The sequence below is a fragment of the Quercus robur genome, chromosome 5, assembly GCF_932294415.1.
Source record: "Quercus robur chromosome 5, dhQueRobu3.1, whole genome shotgun sequence".
NCBI lineage: Eukaryota > Viridiplantae > Streptophyta > Magnoliopsida > Fagales > Fagaceae > Quercus > Quercus robur.
In genome coordinates this window covers 47,110,899-47,130,685 of record NC_065538.1, presented here as the reverse complement: position 1 = coordinate 47,130,685, position 19,787 = coordinate 47,110,899, and the positions used below count along the sequence as shown (strand labels likewise).

The 19,787-nt window shown below is 35.2% G+C and overlaps 2 protein-coding genes across 3 annotated transcripts; both read right to left on the bottom strand.

The window, feature by feature from the left end:
- Window positions 1–285: 285 nt before the first annotated feature.
- On the bottom strand, window positions 286–8,862 carry LOC126726144 (uncharacterized protein At4g18490-like). 2 transcript variants are annotated; one of them, XM_050431270.1, is made up of 16 exons: window positions 8,759–8,862; window positions 7,205–7,265; window positions 6,661–6,787; window positions 5,758–5,946; window positions 4,685–5,614; window positions 4,137–4,313; window positions 3,925–4,062; window positions 3,626–3,763; window positions 2,464–2,637; window positions 2,187–2,367; window positions 1,969–2,036; window positions 1,853–1,892; window positions 1,546–1,722; window positions 988–1,098; window positions 815–904; window positions 286–695 (listed from the first exon to the last, which is right to left on the bottom strand). In XM_050431270.1, exons 2-15 carry the CDS (start codon window positions 7,263–7,265, stop codon window positions 848–850), a joined length of 2,568 nt encoding a protein of 855 aa, XP_050287227.1. In that variant the 5' UTR covers window positions 8,759–8,862; the 3' UTR covers window positions 286–695; window positions 815–847. The 2 variants fall into 2 exon arrangements, 1 of the variants encoding a protein (XP_050287227.1); XR_007655726.1 differs by lacking the exons at window positions 286–695; window positions 815–904; window positions 1,853–1,892 and having other exon boundaries at window positions 1,002–1,098.
- A 6,346-nt stretch (window positions 8,863–15,208) lies between these two features.
- LOC126728271 (uncharacterized) lies at window positions 15,209–16,003 on the bottom strand. Its single transcript, XM_050434124.1, has one exon. The coding sequence runs from the start codon at window positions 16,001–16,003 to the stop codon at window positions 15,209–15,211; it is 795 nt and encodes a 264-aa protein (XP_050290081.1).
- Between the last annotated feature and the right edge of the window lie 3,784 nt (window positions 16,004–19,787).

The following is a 19,787-nucleotide window of genomic DNA, read 5'->3' as shown; positions in this document are numbered from 1 at the left end:
AACTTGTATGAATGTTGTAATAAATTGCACGCTGTGAGATTTAACATTTATGAACTTGCAGTCTTGTACACGAGAAAACAAATTATGTGGTTGCTTGAAATTGCTATCAAGTAATTACAAACCAACTGGACCTCAGCTCGCTTCTGTTCACTTCCATGCCATTTTTGTTAAATTTTAAATTTTTATATTTTAGGGAGAATTGAACTTGGATCAAATTGGCCCCAACCACAAGGCAAAACATGTGACAAACCCACCAAAAAACAAGAGAGAGAGACAAAGAATAGGTACCTTGTAAGCATTCAAATCATGGTTATTATCTATTGGGCAGTATTTATTACACATTGCTCTATTACACACAAAAAATACACAATTCAGTTTTTGAACTGAAAACATGTCTTGAAGTCACGATTTCAATTCAAAAATTTTAAAACTCAAATCTTGACTTCAAAACACAATTTCAGTTCAAGAAATAATTTGTGTACAGTGTGTGCAACAATGTGTTTACTAACAATTAGCCTTATTTATTTATCAGAAATGGTATTGCTCATGCATGAGCTGACAAGAATCAGCTTGAGAATATTTGCAAGTAGGCAGTTCAAATGATAAATCCAATTCAACCTATGAAGCATCACACGTGAGTGTCCAACCGTGCCGTCACCACTTAGCCATGATGAAAGAGAACATCTAGCCTTTCCCTGAAATTAACACAAGAATACAAACTCGTCTACTTTAATTTAGCTATACAAAAAAAAAATGTGCAATCCGGTGGATGAGAAAATTAGGCTAAGTCAGCCAGAAAATGCCTTACACAAACCTTAATATGAAAACTGTTGCTGCCACCCACTGATCATGCTTGAAGCTCCTTGGACATCAGTTGGGAAGCGAAACTCTGAATCTTACGGATGTTCTCAATTATGAAGGAATTTCCAACACAATAAAAACCGAACAAAGAAAAAAAGAACTTAACATCAGAGAAAGTAAGGATATCTTCTCGTCATAGATGGGATGGTTAAGCACCAGCAAATTGTTATTGTTGACAATAGCTCGAACTAATATTTCTTTGGCTTCCTCATGCTTCTTTCTCAGCATGTTGCAAATCTGCAAGATAGAAAACATAAGGACAAATTAAAAATAAAAATAAACCTAATTAAATACTAGGACCTAAAAATAAACTACATACGACTAGAAAAATTAAATTAAATATTTATTTAAGTCTCCTGCATCAGTTGCAAGTTTTGGGCTGATTACATCCTCCTTGTAAAGACAAAGTCCAAACTTTGACCCAGGGAGGGTCATTAGTGCTATGTTGGTTTGAATTGGAAAGAATTTTTTGGTCATTGGGAATCTCAAAGTCAGCATTTCACTAAATGAAGATGTGTACCTCTACAATTTAACAACTGCAAGTCCTTTTCAAGTTTCAGGTTCACAGTTTCAAAGTCACATACAGGTTTGAGAGACTGTCAAGTTCATGGTTTGATGAGCAACTATTGTGTGAAGCCTATATGAATCACTTAATATCTAATAAATAAATCCTAGTTTACTCACATCATCAAGATCCTTTGTATATGCCTCAGCCTTCTCAACATTTCCATCATTCTCCATAACTAAAGGAATTTCCAAGTCCATCATGTTCACCTCTCGAGCACATTCAAGTCCAGAGGTCCGGTGGTCAGTAAAGACATGCTTTGCACTACTCTCTGCCTGAATCCCATGAATGCAAACCTGGAGCACATGTAAAGGAAAGTGAAGCAACTTATGTTCACCTAATAAGGCTTCAACCATCTATATGTTTTCATATAAAGTTCAGCAGTTAGGGTTGATAAATAAACCAACGAACTCTATAGATATCTACCTGTTCTTCAAGGACACTTTCCAAAGGTAATTTTGAATTGCTGCAGGTGATTTTTGATAAAGCACATGTTATTCCAGTAAGTTTAGAACATATTATTGTCAATAGAACAATCATACCTGCTTTCACTAGGTGATGCAGAGAGGCGTTTTAGAGGCTTTAAGTACACTGAATCTGCATTTGATGCCTGCAAAGTAGCTTCCTATCAATATTGGTGATGGGAAGTCATGATAATTTTCTTATAACTTACTGAAGCTTCATATGAGATCATTATTGTTGTGATATCATTTTCAAGAGATCTTTATGAATAACAAGGAGTGGCTTAATAATATAAAACCTCAAATGTTTTCCTTTTCAAGGATGGGCTCTGAGACATCTGTTTCTCAGTACTGTCAACACAACGCTCAGTCTTCAATGCTATATTTCCCTGTACTTTCATTTTTTTCTCTGACTTTTCCAAGGAGTTAATTTCTCTCCGACTTATAGAACTTGATAGAACTTTGTTTGCCTCTGTAATCCTACATTGAAGACATACATCATTTAAAGACTAGTAAACTATTTTCAGATAGTAAGGCAGCCATTAAAGAAGACTTATACCTATATGGGAATAATACCTTGAAGTTTTAATGCTAGAGAGATCAGGTGTCCTCTTGCCAGCTTTTATGCAGCAAAGTTTATTCCTTTCAGCCGAAACGTTCTTCAAGTGCCGCATAGACTCCATGCTCGAAAGCACAAGTTTAGAATTCACGCTTGTCCGGGCACCACATTCAGTTGTCTTACCAGTTAGGCTGGAAAGATTCACAAAATTCTCTCAACAATATAATATTTCCCTATAAGGTCTTATGAAAAGATTACAAAACAGAATATTTGTCTGAGAGAACTTACTACAGTAGCATTATCATAAAGAGATTAGGAGACTAAGCAGTCAGGTTCAAAACAGAAGATTAAAATCCAAAAAATAAAAACAATCTATGGTAACAAGGCTTTTCAAAGAACTTTATCTGTTGAATATAGTGAGGAGTGACTGAAGTATAATTAGCACATGTCCCAAAAACAGGGTAACTTTTTGAAAAATCATTATCTAAAATCAACTAAATGAGGAAACTTGTATTGAACATAGATTCCTTCAAAAAAATTATGATGTACAAACATCTAAAAAATATGCCAATATGCATATATATTGCATTGTCAGTTCCACCCATAATTAGTTTTCCATCATTTGACTTCATCAATTTTACATTTAGGATCCTCATCTTCTTATCCAAACACTTTACAGTTTTTTTTTTTTTTAAACTCTATTTAAGATCAATAACACAAGGTTGACATCAATAGACAATAATAATCGTATAAGCATGCCAAATTTCATCTTTAGAATAGGCATTGTCACAAAGATTCTTAAGCATTTATGCATGAATTGATATTACTTTCCACAGTGACTGAAATACAACCAACAAAAGAGTTCTCTTACGTTACATGGATGGGACAAACAAAGGGAACTTTTAAAGCTCTAAATCACTTAGGAAAATCCTATGTAAAGAAATTGATATTTCAGCTAAAACACTTAGGAAAATCCTATTTGAAGCAATTGATATTTCAGTTGTTGAATGACCAAACAACCCAACTCAAAGCTCAAAGTAATGTACCTCTGATATAAAGAACTTCAACATAAAGTCAAACAGCAAAGCTTAATTACAAGATGATATATATATATATATATATATATATATGAATGTATGTATGTATATAAAATAGTTAAATAAAGTATAGATAGCTTACCTCAAAGAATGATGGTCTTTAATGCTCTTTTCACTTCCTAGCAAAACAAATTCACCTTTTTTTACTTCTTTGTCTTGTGGCCGTAAATTCTCAATCAGCTTGCTCCCAATTGGTACATTATCAGAATTTATGCCCTCCCTGTTAAAGATTGTGAGGGGCATTGTCATTTGATCTTCAATAGGGGAACTTTTTCTTTTTACAGTTCTTAAATGATCTAATCTGGAGGGACAAATGTTTAACATAATGCCAAGTGTAGAAGCTTTATCTGAAAATGGAACTATCTGGTACAGATGCCTCACCTGATTTTACTAAGATTTTTAACATTATTTTCACTTCCCAACAAAAGAGGTCGGTCTTTTGTTAATTCTCTAGCAACTGAAATTGTAGTATGAACCAATTTGCTTCCAGTCTGTGCATCATTAGCATTCAAGCCCTCCCTGTTGCAGAATATATCAAATAGACGATCATTTGAAGGCCAATAATAGCAATTGTTACATAAAGCATTACTCACACTTTTTCACTGGAAGGAGATAGATGCATGGCCCCAACTCTTTTGCTGCCAATTGAGGGAAACTTTGTCCCAGATGGCTGATGATCTTTAGGTCCAGTTTCCTCTGGCCTCTTACAAGAAATAGAGTGGATGTCTCCATCTTCTTTTCCTTTCACCAGTGTCCTCGTATCAACTACCCTGCATCAAGTAAACAAAACATGTGCTCTAAACGGAACCTCAAAGTTAACATGCAGTGTCAAAGATTAATCATCACAGATTATGAACATAATGGATGAAAATGGAATAGATATTGTTCAACAGAATGCATGAAAACGTGACAAATCCAAAGAACTTACATATATATAGATAGATAGATAGATATAAACTTATAAACCAAAAAGGCCTTCTAATTTCCAGATTTATAAGCTTCATATACAGTTTCTCTAACAGAAGTAGTACATTTTGTGATATTTTCACTTGAAGCCATCTTAGAAGATTAGTGCTGAATGGTTTCTCATTATCTTAATTCATTAAAAAAAGAACTTTCCTAAATTTCTGAATTCTCTTACCTGTCCAATGGAGCCAAAGAAAGATTGGAAGTTGAACTCTCGTTCTTTTTGACCCCCTTGGTGTCATATGGCATTTGCCTTGAGATATTTGTGACGGTGTTGTCTTCCATATCTAAATCTTGTTCAGCTGATTCAGCTGGTTCCATGTCATCCATAAATCTGATTGGTTCATTGCCACCAGTCTTATTCCTTTCAGCATCATTGTTGTCTGATGCAGTGATGTGCATTGGAGGTGAATTCTTGCATGCTGAATCTTCATGATGAGATCCCATACTAAAAATCATTTTGTCAGCATCAGTTTGCTCTCCACCTGAAGCAGTTTTTTCTTTTGTGCCCAATGAAGAAATTTGTGTCTGTACTTTTGAAAAATCCAAAAGAGTGTGTTGATTTGATTCATTGTCATGTACAGGTTTGACAGGTATATCATCTTTGACCAGCTGAGAAGATGGTTCTGTGAACATTGACTTCTGAGATGAGCAAATTTGTTGATCAGTTTCTTCTGCACTCATCATTATTGTTTTCCCTGGAGAAGTTCTTCCCCCATGTGTCAGAACCAAATTTTCAAAGGTTTCAGATTTTGAAGCAGAATCATCATTGAAGGAATTAAATTCCCCTTGACCACCAATTAAAGTCTCAACCTTTGAAGTGACTGCACTTTTGGTTGCTGGAACTTTCATGCTAGAGCTATCATCATACCTACCATTACCTTCAGTCAGGTCTAAAGCAACTCCTTTGCTATCTGAGGTTTTGTAAGAATTCTTATCTTCATTCATTAAGCTTGACTTGTCACAGCTACCATTGCCTTCAGTCAGGTTTAATTTAGAACCTTGACACTGACTTCTCTCTGAAGCAATTCCTTTGCTTTCTGAGGCCTTGTTAGATTTCTTATCTTCTTTCATTAAGCTTGAATCTAAATTGAAACCATCCAAACTAAATACAAACAGAAATGTGCCAGGTTAAGCAATTTTGAAAATGAAATCATAAGTCCAATTGAATTACTGGTATAAAATTCAAAAACATAATAGAACAGAATAAAAAGGTCCAAAGACATCTTGGAAGAATTGTCCACTTACTCACTAAAATCAAAAGAGAAATTAAAGCCATCTTTTTTCCCTTTATTATTTCCACTGGAACGTTCTTCTCCTGTTCTTCCCTTGGGCTTTGCAGTTTTTTTCGGTGAACATGAGAAATCAAGGTCTGACATGTCTACTTTGAATGATGACAACTTGTCAAAATCACCATCTAGATTGAAATCCATATCCCTGAAATTTATCCAAAGAAAAAACATTGCTTCTAAGTAATATTCCTCAAAGTATTATGCAGCAAGGGCAGCCACAATTATCAGTAATATATCTACAGGTTTAGAAACAAACATTTCAGTGAGCCAGAATTTCTGAAAAAAATAAAATTTAGTAAATATAAAACAGAAAATTCACCAGATATTCTCAAAAAGGGCATAATGCTGCAGAATATAAATAAGAAAAAAGAAGAGATGAGAAGAAATCATTAAGCAAAGCTTAAGGAGTTTAAATAAATACTCAAAATCAGAATGCAATTCAATGTTTAGAAAATCAATAAGGTGTTCACAATTAAGATATCACCATTAAATTGATATTTTACTTTCATTAAATTTGCAACAACTAAATTTGCATGGAGGATTTCAAATGAAGGGATTTGAAAACCAATTGCTAGTATAAATTACTTTGTATGAATTTAAGAACACATGATGGATTTGAGCTTTGAGGATTTTGCGCAAACAAAAACACTTGTTATGATATGGGTTTTATATAATATCTTACACCTAATCATTTCAAATCCACATATTAATAAAGATTTAATCCATCTATAATTTTTTACCAAAGAAAAATTTTCCCAGTTATACTTTATTCAATTCATTCAAAATAAAAACTCAAACTCAAATCCTTCCCTTCAAACACCTCCATCCAAATGAACCACAATGTTTTTCCTGTACTCACATTTTCTCAAAGTTGAATGCCTTCTTTTTGCCTTTGGGTACTGTGTCAAAGTTAAAATCCATAGCATCATCTTCTGTAACCGACATTGATTTCCAGGAGCTGAGGAACTCATTTCCAATTTCATCATCTGCTTAAAAAGGAATATTGGACTCATTATAATGTGTAAATGAGCATGTCATTAATAAACAACTAATTCAGGTAAATTTATATGTAACAAGATGTCAAAACTTGAGGATTTAAGCAACCAAATATAGGGTTGGCCACACTGATCCTTGTCTTCTGGCACACTTTGGAGCAAAAACTCATGGTTGTGCTAATTCAGATTTCACTAGCCTACGCTTACATTATATCCCGCCTTGTTTATTTGGAACCCTCTACATACACCATGATGTCTGAAAATCGCCAACTAATTCATTACAAAATTAAGTCATGCACATGACAGAACATTTAATTTCTAATTCTCGTACACTATTATTTATGTGATAAGGGGCCTAAATCCATTAAGTTAGAAAATCTTACTACATACGTTAGGACAAGGAGATACCTAGCAGTGACGTTTTCTCTTTTGATTTGATAGATGAAGTTCCCTTCTGTGACTCTGCCATCTGAAAAGATAACTAAAGGTATGATTGACGTCTGAAAACAGCCAGAAACATTCAGATATGGATTCAATTGAAAAAGAGGCAATTAGAATGCAGAACTACAGGACCATCCAACCTAGCCAACAAAGTTTTAAAAAAATAATTAAGAGCATAAAAGATGAGAAAGGGTAAAACCAAAAAAATTGACGAAATTTGTCCATTTTAAGATACCACAACAAAGCTCTCAAAATTTGATAACAAAGATATTACTTGAAAGAAACCACACAGTGAAGCATTAAGCATTCCCGAAAGTCATTAGTGAGACCCACATTCATCAATAAAAACCAGGGGAAGGCATATTATCAATGAAAGGTTGGCATATTAATATATATATATATATATATATATATATTCTTTTTCTTTTTAATTATAGTCTTATATATCTGAAATGATACGAATTAGCTATAGGTCATATTGTAGGAGCAAGGCGAATGGTGAGGTTGTGGGTTTAAGACCCACTAGGTATAACTTATCAATTATGAAACAAATCCATCTTAAAAGATGCATTAAGTTCATAATTGAAAGATATTTGGATATGCAGTAACAAAGAGCTAAATCAGTTAAGAAATTTAGAGGCATGCGCAAGAACTAATTCACTCTCAGAACAAATCAAGTGTATTCTATTTCTATTTCTCTACATGTTCACTCTCAAAGTATTGCATGTGAAATATATTCCGATGCTACACATGCTTTCAAATTATTTTTTACAACCAAAAAAAAAGGGGAAAAGGACAGAGACCTCAAATCCAAACAGTGACGCTTAATTCAACGATGAGAAAAACTAAGATAGTTTCTAAAAAATTGGTGAATAAATCAATTTATTCAGGAACCATCAAAATGATATACAAACGAACTAAATAGATTCGCAAAAATTACAAATATTTTAAGGAACTGGTCTCATTTTGATCATAGCTTCAAAGTTAAAGGTGAAAGAGAATTCAATTCACTTACCAAAAAATAATCTACCTTATACACAATGTAGAGTTACTGTTCAGAGAATTTCTAGATCAAAACCAAACTGTAAGTTATTGTGGAATCGAACTGATTTAATTAACAAAACCAAACAAAAATGGAAAATGAGAAAGATGTCACTAACCACAGAATGCTTCAAATGAAATCCGATGTAAAAAATGATCAACATACAACTCAATTTTCAAACAATTCACAAACTCTATGACCTAAATCCACGATATTTGGCACAACAGAAGTATAAATTTTTAAAGGAAAACAAAATCAAATCAATTTCATTCAAGAATCAAGTCGATCTGCAAATTCGCTAGAAATTAATCAATTACAGGAACATGAACAACAACGAATTCAATTCTTTCTTATTTTCTCAGTTCAGAAAAGCAATGGATCACTTGAAGATCCAAAAACCTAGATTATACGCAATCAATACTGCAAAATTATGAAGTATTTCACATCCGTAGTTTCCACAGAGAGAGAGAGAGACTTGCCTGGTTTTGCAGTAGAAGAGAACTGAGAAGAAAGGCTGTTTGATTTGAAGGAAAACGAGTACGGAAGCTTTTGGAATGAATGAAGTGGAGAAGGAAATGGAAGGGTTCTGTTTGAATGAGCTTTGTATTTATAGATAAAAATTCGAGAGATACTATATCCACACCATTTTTACAACAAATCATAGATGGTTAGTTATCATTAGTTCAAATTTAAACTTAACACTAAGATTACTTTTTTACCCCAACAATAACCATTAGTAACAACCTGTCATTTAGAATTTGTTGTAAAAATGTTGTAGACATATTACTTTTCTAAAAATTTTAAGAAAAACAATATATACTAATCTCCCTAAACCTCTGAGATTTTGAGTATTTAATCCTATATAGTAATGTTTTATACTTTTATGCCCACATTAAATCTATATCGGAATTGATTTGATAAAGATTTTGGGTCACTAATTCAATTGATCTCCATTCAAACCACTGGTTCAATTAAAATTTAAATAAAACTTAAAAAAAAAGTAATCAATAGATCAATTTAAAATATATATATATATATATATATATATATATATATTTTGTTGGGGGGTTTTGTGTTCTATGTAAAAGAATAAAAAATAAAAAACTATGGAATTTTTGTCTAGTTTTCCAAAATTTTTAATTTTAGGTAATAACCCCTTTCATATTAAAAACAATAAAAAATAATTTAATGTAAATTTTTTTTAATATTCACTTTTTTGCCTAATTTTATTCATTAACTTTATCAATCCCTAAAACATATGTTCCCGAACTATATAAGTAAAAAGTCTTTTTATTTTCCAACTAAAAATCCTTTTCATTTTACATTTAAATTGTTAGAGATATAGGAATGCATGGACTTTTTTTTCCCTTGCTAGAGTCACAATTTTCACAAAATATGTCCAACTAGCAAGATTTAAAGTTGGTAACTACAAATAATTAAGCGATGTTAGCAGCAATTCAAATAAAAACCAATAAAATTTGACAAACTCATATATTTTGAAAATTATTGTGTTTGTAGCATTACTTTGAAATTAAGAAAAGATTTTATGAATTTTATGGTTAAAGATTTGACATATGTTCTACTATGTCATCCACAAACAAAAAGAAAGTTTTTCATTTAATTTATATGCATGCATATGATGTTTTCTAAAATAAAAATTAGTAGAGACAAAACCCTTAGTAACAATAATCGAGTAGAATATGAATGATTTTATATGGAAATCCATCATATATAGAAATGGAATCCCACATAGGATAGTCTTTGATAACAAGAAGCAAATCAACAATAGCCAGTTTAGGGAATTTTGCTCATAATTGGGAATTAACAGTCATCAACCTTTGACTTAGCCGTTGAGGTTTTTTTTTTTTTTTTTTTTTGTGGGTAAGAAGAAAATTATTTTTGTTTAGAATTTTTTATAGGGCAGGGTTGTTTATTTTAGGTAAAATAGGATAGTCTTTGATAACAAGAAGCAAATCAACAACAGCCAGTTTAGGGAATTTTGCTCATAATTGGGAATTAAGAGTCATTACTCATCTCCTGGTTACTCTCAAGCAAGGACGGAGCCAGAACTTTGAGTTAAGGGAGTTGACTTTACTGTTGATTGTGTACAGCAATTTCAACCTTTGACTATGCTACTACTTAGCCGCTAAGGTTTTTTTTATTTTTTTTTTATTTTTTTTTTTTTATGGGTAAGAACAAAATTATTTTTGTTTAGAATTTTTTATAGGGCAGGGTTGTTTATTTTGGATAAAATTAGTTGATTGCGCTTAATTTTTTTTTAGTTTTACTATTAGTAATTTTTGTTGTGGAGCTAATTTTTTTTTGGGCTTGTATATTTTGTTCTAGATTTTAGATCTATACATTTTTTTATGGTCACTAAAATGAGAAAAATGTTAAAGTTACAAATTTCTTTATAAATTTTTGATGTCATAAGTGGTCGTTGGTAAGTAAAAAAATGATGTAAGTGGTGAGCCCATATGTAAACAAATAAAAATTTGCTACCAAAACAGTTTGTTAAAAAATTTGTGAGTATAGCATTGCTCTTGAAAGAAACAATAATATTGTTTAAGGGGAGTAAAATGTAATTTTATAATAAAAAAAATACTAAAATTAATACACATATATATAATAACATTTTTTTTAAAAAAAAATTAGGGAGGCCACCCCCCCCCTCCCCCTTCCCTCCATTCTATCAGTGGCTTCGTCCCTGCTCTCAGGCATGGACAATTTGAAGTAACCAACATGGCAAAAGCAATGATGATTAAGTTTCAAGACTCATGTCATTAACTCAAAAGGACTATGGCCAAGGAATTAACAAGTGTGATCTAGTCGAACAACAAACACTTAGAGCGCATTTGGATTCGGCTGAAAATTGTTGCGTTTGCGTTTTGTCTGTTTTTTTTTTTTTTTTTTTTTTTTTTTTTCACGCGTTTTGGAGCGTTTTGGGTGTTGCGGCTACTGTTCATGCACTGTTCAATGAACAGTAGCCGCAAACTTTGACTTTTCAAATTTTTTTGGACCAATCACAGCACATCGTGTACTGTTTACGGACCCACAAATTTCACTTTTCAGCAATTTTTTCATTAAAAATGGGTCCCACGATACTATTCACACATTTAAAAATTATTTCGCTACAGTGTTTTTCAGTTTTCAGTTTCAGTTTTCAATTTTCAGCTGTATCCAAATGGACCCTTACTATCTACTAGAGCACACTTGATAGTTTTTTGGCCATAGTCCTTTTGACTTACAATGCTATCACTAAATGGTTAATACTAAATTGATGCTTATTTGCCCCAAGAGGGGTGGCCCAGTTGGGAGAGATCCCACATGCAAGCACAAGGTCCCTTGTTCGAGTCGTGGCGGGTACCGTGTGGGAGGAGGGTTTCCTAGCTTGCATTGTGCCTCTCCTCTTGGCTCTCTTGGGGTGCTAAGGTGAGATCTGTGGCGCCCCGATCACAGTAGCTATGGCTCAATCCAACATTTTCTAGCGGGGGTGCCCCTATTAGGTCACGCCCTGGGGGGTTAGTCACAAATGGTCGCCCCCGCTCCCCCTTTTTTCTAGCAAAAAAAAAATTGATGCTTATTTGGATTGTCTTGATTTTTTTTTTTTTTTTTTTTTTTTTTTTTTTTTTTTTTTTGTGTGGTATCTACTTCAACTCCCTAACTCAAAGTCTTGGCACCATCTTGGCCACAAACACAAAAAGAAAAAATATGTACCTAACTGATCTATTGTATTTACCCACAATCTAGGCCTAATTTCCTTAAGCTATGAGAATCATGTTGGGTTGATCACTAAATGTCTAACTAACAAATTCCCACAAATTTAGCAAGTTCTTTATGGACTATTTTCTCGTAAAAGGCAGCATCAAATTTGGATTAGTCAACATATTTCCTGAAATCGATACAAAACCCTTTTTTTTTTTTTTTTTGAAGCTAAGATGATAGAATTTTATTCAACTGAAAAAGACCGAATTACAAGTATAAGTCAATCTGAACTAGCAAATTGACGTGGGGGAAGCACTAGCTACATGCAGCAGTGCTCCCAAGAAAGCCAATTCCCATGCAAAATATCTTGTGGGCCTATGCTGTCCCTACGACACTTTAAAGTATTTAAAAACTCTAGAACGAATTTAGGCGCTGACCACCCACTAAATGTTAGCTGACATTAACCTTTGGTACTCAGCCAGGAACACAATTGCTCCATCAAATATAATCTGGGGATGAACCTGAACGTGCTCAAAATAAAATATGTTTCTAGCATTCCATATCGCCCAAGCCGTTGTTGCCCACCTTTCCAGCTCTAGCTGGTCCAGTTTTCTCCTCATTTGTTCAAATAGTAGGAAGAAGTCTATGGCTTCATTTCTACACTTTTGCGTTCTTCTGTTGGACAAACTCCACACATTCCTTGGAAAGGCACACTCCTAGAGCACGTGGCTAGCTGTTTCCGGTTTCTGGCAGCAAATTTCACATTTGGCCTCCCCTTTTACTCGTCTCTTGAGTAGGTTCTCTTTAGCCGGTAGACAGTTAGAGCAAGCCCTCCATAAAAAGGTTCGTACCTTTGGGGGCACGTTGAGCCTCCAAATCTTCCTCCAGGTTGGTCCGTGGCTTTGAGCCGAGGAATGCTCCGTGTAATTGGGGTTTCTCAAGCGGACAGCGATACGGTACGCGGTGCGCACTGTGAATTTCTTGGCTCTGTTCTCCTTCCACACCAGCACGTCCCTTGAATTTACATTGTTCAACGGCGTTGCCAATATCTCCTTGCATGTCTTTTGTGCAAAAGTAGCCAGCACCTTTCCCCGGTCCCAGTGCCTTGTATCCTCGTCTATGAGTTCGCAGACTCACATATTCAGTGTTGGTTCCTGTAAGAAGATAGGAGCATGGGGCAGCCAGACATGTGTGGCGACTTCAATCGTGCGTCCATTCCCTACCTGCCATCTTGACCCCTCCATGATGATATCCCTTGCCTCCAGTAGTGATATCCATACAAAGGAAGGGTTGGGGCCTAGTTCCGCTTTCAGGAATGAGCTTCGAGGGGAATATGTGCCTTATATACTCTGTAGAAAAGGGAGTGTGTATATTAGATTAACCTCCAGGCCTGCTTTGCAAGCATTGCCAGGTTAAAGGCATTTAGGTCCTGAAACCCCATTCCTCCATTACATTTATGGGAGCACAGTTTAGCCCATCAATCCAGTGGATTTTTTGCTCCTCATGGTCCTGTCCCCACCAGTATTTTGCCAAAAGGGAGTTGATGCCATCACAGATAGATTTAGGTAGCCTGAACACACTCATAGAGTATGTGGGAATGGCTTGAGCTACCGTCTTAATAAGTACCTCACACCCCACCTTGGAAATGAACTTCTCCTTCCATCCCATTACACACTTTGATATTTTCTCCTGGATCTCCTTGAACATATTAACCTTGGATTTGCCGCATGTCATGGGCAAGCCTAGGTAACGTTCACAATCATGCATAACTCTTGCCCCTAGCATCTGTTGGATAGTATGTCTTACATTCTATCTAGTATTCTTGCTGAAGAAAAGAGAAGTCTTTTATCTGTTTATGGCTTGACCCGATGCAGCTTCATACTTCTTTAAAAGGGTAAGTAGGTTTTGGCACTCTTCCATAGTTGCTCGGCAAAATAGCAAGTTGTCATCTGCAAACAAGAGGTGAGAAATGCACACTCCTTGTTGGTTGGTCATAATGCCTTTTATGTTGTAGTTTGCTTCTGCTTTTCGTAATAGGGCAGATAGCCCCTCCGCACATAGTAAAAACAAGTATGGAGAGAGTGAGTCTCCCTGTTTTATACCCCTTGATGGTTTGATATACCCTTTGGGCTCCCTATTGATCAATATCGAGTAGGAAGCTATACTAACTGTCTCCATGGCCATATGAACCCATCTTGGGTCCAACCCAATCATTAGCATTATCATGCGCAAAAACGTCCACTCCACCCGGTCGTATGCCTTGCTAATATCCAGTTTGATTGTCATTTGCCCCTTCTTTGCCTTTCTTCTATTCCTCATTTTGTATAGTAGCTCATATGCTACCATTGTATTATTTGTGATAAGCCTTCCCGGGACAAAGGCACTCTTTGCATCTAATATAACACTAGGCAACACAATCTTCAACCGATTAGCTAACACTTTAGATAAGATTCTTGATACACGTTCCCAAGACTGATAGATCTGTAGTCTGCCATTGTCTTAGGGTCTTGTTTCTTTGGGATAAGCACAATATAAGTATAATTCATCTTATGCAGCATGTGACCAGATTATAATACTGAAATGACAGGTTCACTAACATCATGCCCAACTATATGCCAGTATTTCTGAAAAAGGAAAGGGGATATACCATCAGGGCCAAGAGACTTGGAGGGATGCATTTGGAAAAGTGCTCACCTAACTTCCTCGGGTGTGTATGGCTCAAGCAGGGAATTGTTCATTGTTCGTATGACCACTCTTTTCACTGAGTCTAGAATGGTCTCCATGTTCATTGGGTTGGCCATAGTAAAAAGGCCTTGAAAATATTGTTCAGCTACTGTGGCAATGTGTCTCTCACAAGTACACCATTCCCTATTTTGGTCTTCCACACCATGTTTGTGATTTTTCCTGCGCCGCTGACTCGCCCTTTGATGGAAGTACTTGGTGTTCTTGTCTCCTGTTGGTAACCAAATGGACCTCGACCTCTATCTCCAAAAGAGCTCATCCTGGTGGAGGAGTGTATTGATGCTGTTTTTAAGTTCCCTGATCTTTGATACCTTGTTAGGGTCATTCATGGCTGAAAGTTCTTCCAAAGCTGCATGCTTCACCTATAACTCAGATTTTGTGTTGCTAAAGGTATTGCTTCTCCACTCAACCAATGCAAGCCGACACCGTTTAATTGTTTCAAAAAGCTGATACATAGGACTTCCTGGACATGCTCCTGTCTCTCAAGCCTGACGAATGACATTTTCGCATTCAGCATGTGATGCCCATTTCTCCTCAAAACGTCGAGGTATTTTCTTCCTCCTACCCCGTTGGTCTAGGCCTGTGATGTTGATTAGGATTGGTATATGGTCAGAATAAGATGCTTGGAGATGAGACACCTTGACATGAGGGAAAAGCTCTCGCCATTCAGCTGATGCGCATGCCGTATCCAAACGTTCCTGCATGAAAGCATCTCTAGGGCAACCATTGTTCCAATTGTATTGGTTCCCTTGGAACCCCAAGTCAACTAGGCCACAACATAACAAGGTACTCTGAAACTCTTGCATCGGTTGAAGTGACTTCAGACGACTTCCTTGTTTCTCCCCTAAGTGTAGGATCTCATTAAAGTCTCCACAACATAACCACGGGTCTGGAAGCCTAGAGTAAAGGTGTTTCAAAAGCCGCCAAGATTCATGTTTATTTTGCTCCTCTGGCCAGCCATAGAATCTAGTTAGTCTCCATGTGGGGTCATTACCATTGTGGATAAGAGCATCAATGTGGTGTGGTGAGTATGTTTGGATATGCAAATCCACTTCTTCCTTCCACAGTAATGCTAGTCCATCGCTCCGGCGGACACTCGATACAACAAGCATGCAACGGTATGGTAAGTCAGATTGTATCTGTCGCATTTCATCCACTGACTGTTTTGTCTCTATTAGAAACAAAATCTTGGGAGTTGTTTCCTTCATAAGATGAGAGAGAACATCGACTGCACGTTGGTTCCCAAACCCCTGACAGTTCCAACTTAAAATACTCATCAATACAAAACTAGATAGTCCTAACATCTAAATAAGAACAAAACACAAGATTGACACTCTTCTAAATATCCAACAACCAAAAAAGTTTCAATTTTTGTTCATGAAGAGATAATAGGGTGGCCACTGACCGGTTACAAATTCAAATCATCAATGTATGCATAAATCAGACTTTACCTACCTCACCAATCGGCTTATTTCTATAGTCTGAGTCCAAGCATATAAGTAGTAGATCTCCAAAGGTGTTTTGTGTGTGTGAGCCTGGATTGATATGCCTAATTTCCTTTATGATTTGTCTTCCCAAAATCGACCCCAACGAGGGGCGTGTACAAGGCACAATATGTATAGAATGGTTCAGTGTGTGTGTATCACTCCCCCTCTTCAAAAAATAAATAAATAAAAACAAAAACTTAAAATTAAAAATTAAAATAAAAAATAAACCATATCTTGCTCCTCCAACAAGTTGTGACATCATCCGTCAAGCACTTGACCCCAAACTTTAATTTTCGCTCTATCAATACGTTCGATCATGACTGTGTGTGCTTAATATCAATACAATTATGGTTGAGAGTTAAATATATATATATGAGATGGGTTCAAGTTACACCTAGTGTAACTCTACAAAGTTACACCTTTTATACACCATAAATTTCTAAGGAATCTAATGGTTAGAAAATCATTATAATCAATGTCATCTTTAAAATTAATTACTTTCCATATTAGCTAACTTAATTAATTTAAGAGAATATTATATTATTTTCTTTTCTACTTTCTTTCTCTCTCCTAATTAATTCAACCTTAACCTTGCACAAGTGCCTATTCTCAACATTCTTAAGTTGCAGGAAATTATTGTGTACTCCCGGAGTACCATAAATGCGTACTCCCTCCTCTCACATAAATGGTGGGTCCCACTAATTAAATTCATAGTGGGACCCACCATTTATGTGAGAGGAGAGAGTACGCATTTATGGTACTCCGGAAGTACCTAATAATTTTCCCTTAAGTTGCAGATTTTATTTTTCTTGCACAAGAAAGATAGCCTCCTCTTTTCGTCATTCTTTGTTATTGTTAACTAAAATGTATTAGATGTTTCTAAGAATCTTGTAGTGACCCACCACTAAAATAATCTCTCTCTCTCTCTCTCTCTCCTTATCAATGTTTGTCATCTTGGCAAGTTCTAGAAAATTTGGTAAAAATAGTATTCAATTGCTAAGCAACTAGTCGTTACTACATACATCACCAGCCCCGAACAAAAACTTTAATGCTGAAGCTAGAGAAGTTTGGCCCATCTAGAGAATTCGCAGTCAAAATGGTCGATCTAGCTCAAAAAAGAAGCCGGGTAGAATTATTATTCCATGACGTTGGACTTGGACAGAAATGTGTTGCATCTATCTTATAATAACAAAGACCATTGAAGTGATGAGTCACTAAAAGATTCTTAGAAGCATCTAATACATTTTAGTTAACAATAACAAAAAATGACGAAAAAAGGAGGCTATCTTTCTTGTGCAAGAAAAATAAAATCTGCAACTTAAGAATGTTGAGAATAGGCACTTGTGCAAGGTTAGGGATGAATTAATTAGGAGAGAGAAAGAAAGTAGAAAAGAAAATAATATAATATTCTCTTAAATTAATTAGGTTAGCTAATATGGAAAACAATTAATTTTAAAGATGACATTGATTATAATGATTTTCTAACCATTAGATTTCTTAGAAATCTACGGCGTATAAAAAGTGTAACTCTTGTGAAGTTATACTAGGTGTAACTTGAACTCATCTCTCTCTCTCTCTCTCTCTCTCTCTCTCTTTCTCTCTCTCTCTATATATATATATATATATAGGGTTGGGTTCAAATTACACCTGCTATAACTTTAAGTAATGTTACACTACCTAATAACTTGTTATTAAATTAATATTTTGAAAATCTAACTGTTGAATTACATATTCTATATGTTCTTAACATGCATACCAATTTTCATATCAATCGGATGTTATTTACCATTTGATCCATAAACTTATCTTTTATGCATTATTTTAAAGGCGAAAAGCACATTTTAGTCCCAATATTTTCAGGCTATTCCTATTTTAGTCCCTACATTTTATTTTTACCGTTTTTAGTCTTTATCTTGAAAAACACTTCCCGTTTTGGTCCCTGTCACTACATTAGAAACAGAGAAAGTTGACGTGGCAAATGGCAGGAATAAATAATACTAAATTAATGTCCACGTGGCCTAAATTAATAATAAATTTTTTTTTGGCATTAAAAAATGCCACGTCAGCATCTAAATTAAAAAAAATTAATTTATTAATTTTAAGTAAATAAAAAAAAATTTAAAACAGAATTAAAAACTAAAAATCATATGAATTGAGATCTAAGTGTGTCTTGAACAAGAACACAAACCCAGATCCAATAACACAAACCCATAAATTAAAAAAATAAAATAAAACCTCAGATTGGCCACAGATCCTCAACAAACCCAAAAAAAAACCTGGATCCTCTATGCTTCTCTCTTTCAGATCTGGATCAATAGACCACCCAATCACTATCGATTGGCCATGGGGTTAAAGAGAGAGACAAAGATGATGAGTTAGAGAGAGAATGAACTAGACATCAAGATATTGAACTAAAAAGATGAAAGATCTAGGTTTTAATCACAGAGCGAGATCTTGGTTAAATACATATTCATAAATCTCAAAGCCCCCATTTTCTCAAACCCAACAAAATCATCAAAGACCCATAACCATAACAGGCCACACCCAAAATCTAGGATTGTTTTCACTCACTCTTTCTAGCAGTTGCGAGTGAGAGAAGTTTTGGTGGGATTTTTATTTTTATTTTTATTTATTATTTTTTTTTTTTGGTTCTGGGTTCAATAGGAGGAGGGATGGTGATGGCGGAGAATGATTAGGAAGCGAGTGGTACCAAGTCGAAGTCGAAGTCTGTGTGGAAGACTCTGGTGGCGGTGGCGATGAATGGCAATGATGCTCCTCCTCCTTCTCCTGTAATGATTGGTGCCTCACTTGATTCTTGGCCAGCTCTTTCCGATGCGGCTGCAGTGGCAGTGGCAGGACGAGCAGCCTCAAAGCCTTGAGGTAGAGGTTGGAGAGCTAGCCAATGGCGTTGCAACAGGCGGTCGGAGAGTTTCGAGAGAGAAGTTAGGATTTTTGCTTCAACTCCACCATTGCTAGGTGGGTTGATATGGAGGGAGATCTTGTGTTTTGCTTTGTGGCTTTTGGATTGGATTTGGGTTCTTGGCTTCTTGCTGTTGCAATTGATGGGATGACATTTTTGAGAGAAGAGAGAGAGAGGTGTTGTTGGTGTTGTTACATTTGAGATCTAGGTGTTGTTTTTTTTTAGTGAGTTTGAGTGAAGGAAAGAAAGTGTGTATGTGGTTTTTTTTTTTCTTTCTTTGTTCTTAAATCTGGAATTGTGTTCTTGTTGTTCTTGTTCAAGATACACTTAGATCTCAAGGTTTTTTTTTTTTTTTTTTTTTTTTAATTTCTGGGTTTGTGTTCTTGGATCCGAGTTTGTGTTCTTGTTGTTCTTGTTCAAGACACACTTTTAGTTTTTAATTATGTTTTTAATTTTTTTTATTTAGTTAAAATTAATAAATTAATTTTTTTTAATTTAGATGTTGACGTGGCATTTTTTAATGCCAAAAAACATTTTTTATTATTAATTTAGGCCACGTGGACATTAATTTAGTATTATTTATTCCTACCGTTTGCCACGTCAGCTTTCTCCATTTCTGATGTAACGGTAGGAACCAAAATGGGAAGCGTTTTT

What these genes read in the sequence shown, in the direction of transcription:
- LOC126728271 (XM_050434124.1), bottom strand. Translation starts at nt 16,003, where the DNA reads ATGAGTATTTTAAGTTGGAACTGTCAGGGGTTTGGGAACCAACGTGCA.
- LOC126726144 (XM_050431270.1), bottom strand. Translation starts at nt 7,265, where the DNA reads ATGGCAGAGTCACAGAAGGGAACTTCATCTATCAAATCAAAAGAGAAA. An exon ending in AAAGACCATCATTCTTTGAG is followed by an intron (nt 2,638 to 3,625) that starts GTAAGCTATCTA and finishes GAATCTTTCCAG; the next exon opens with CCTAACTGGTAAGACAACTG. An exon ending in TCTAGCATTAAAACTTCAAG is followed by an intron (nt 2,368 to 2,463) that starts GTATTATTCCCA and finishes TCTTCAATGTAG; the next exon opens with GATTACAGAGGCAAACAAAG.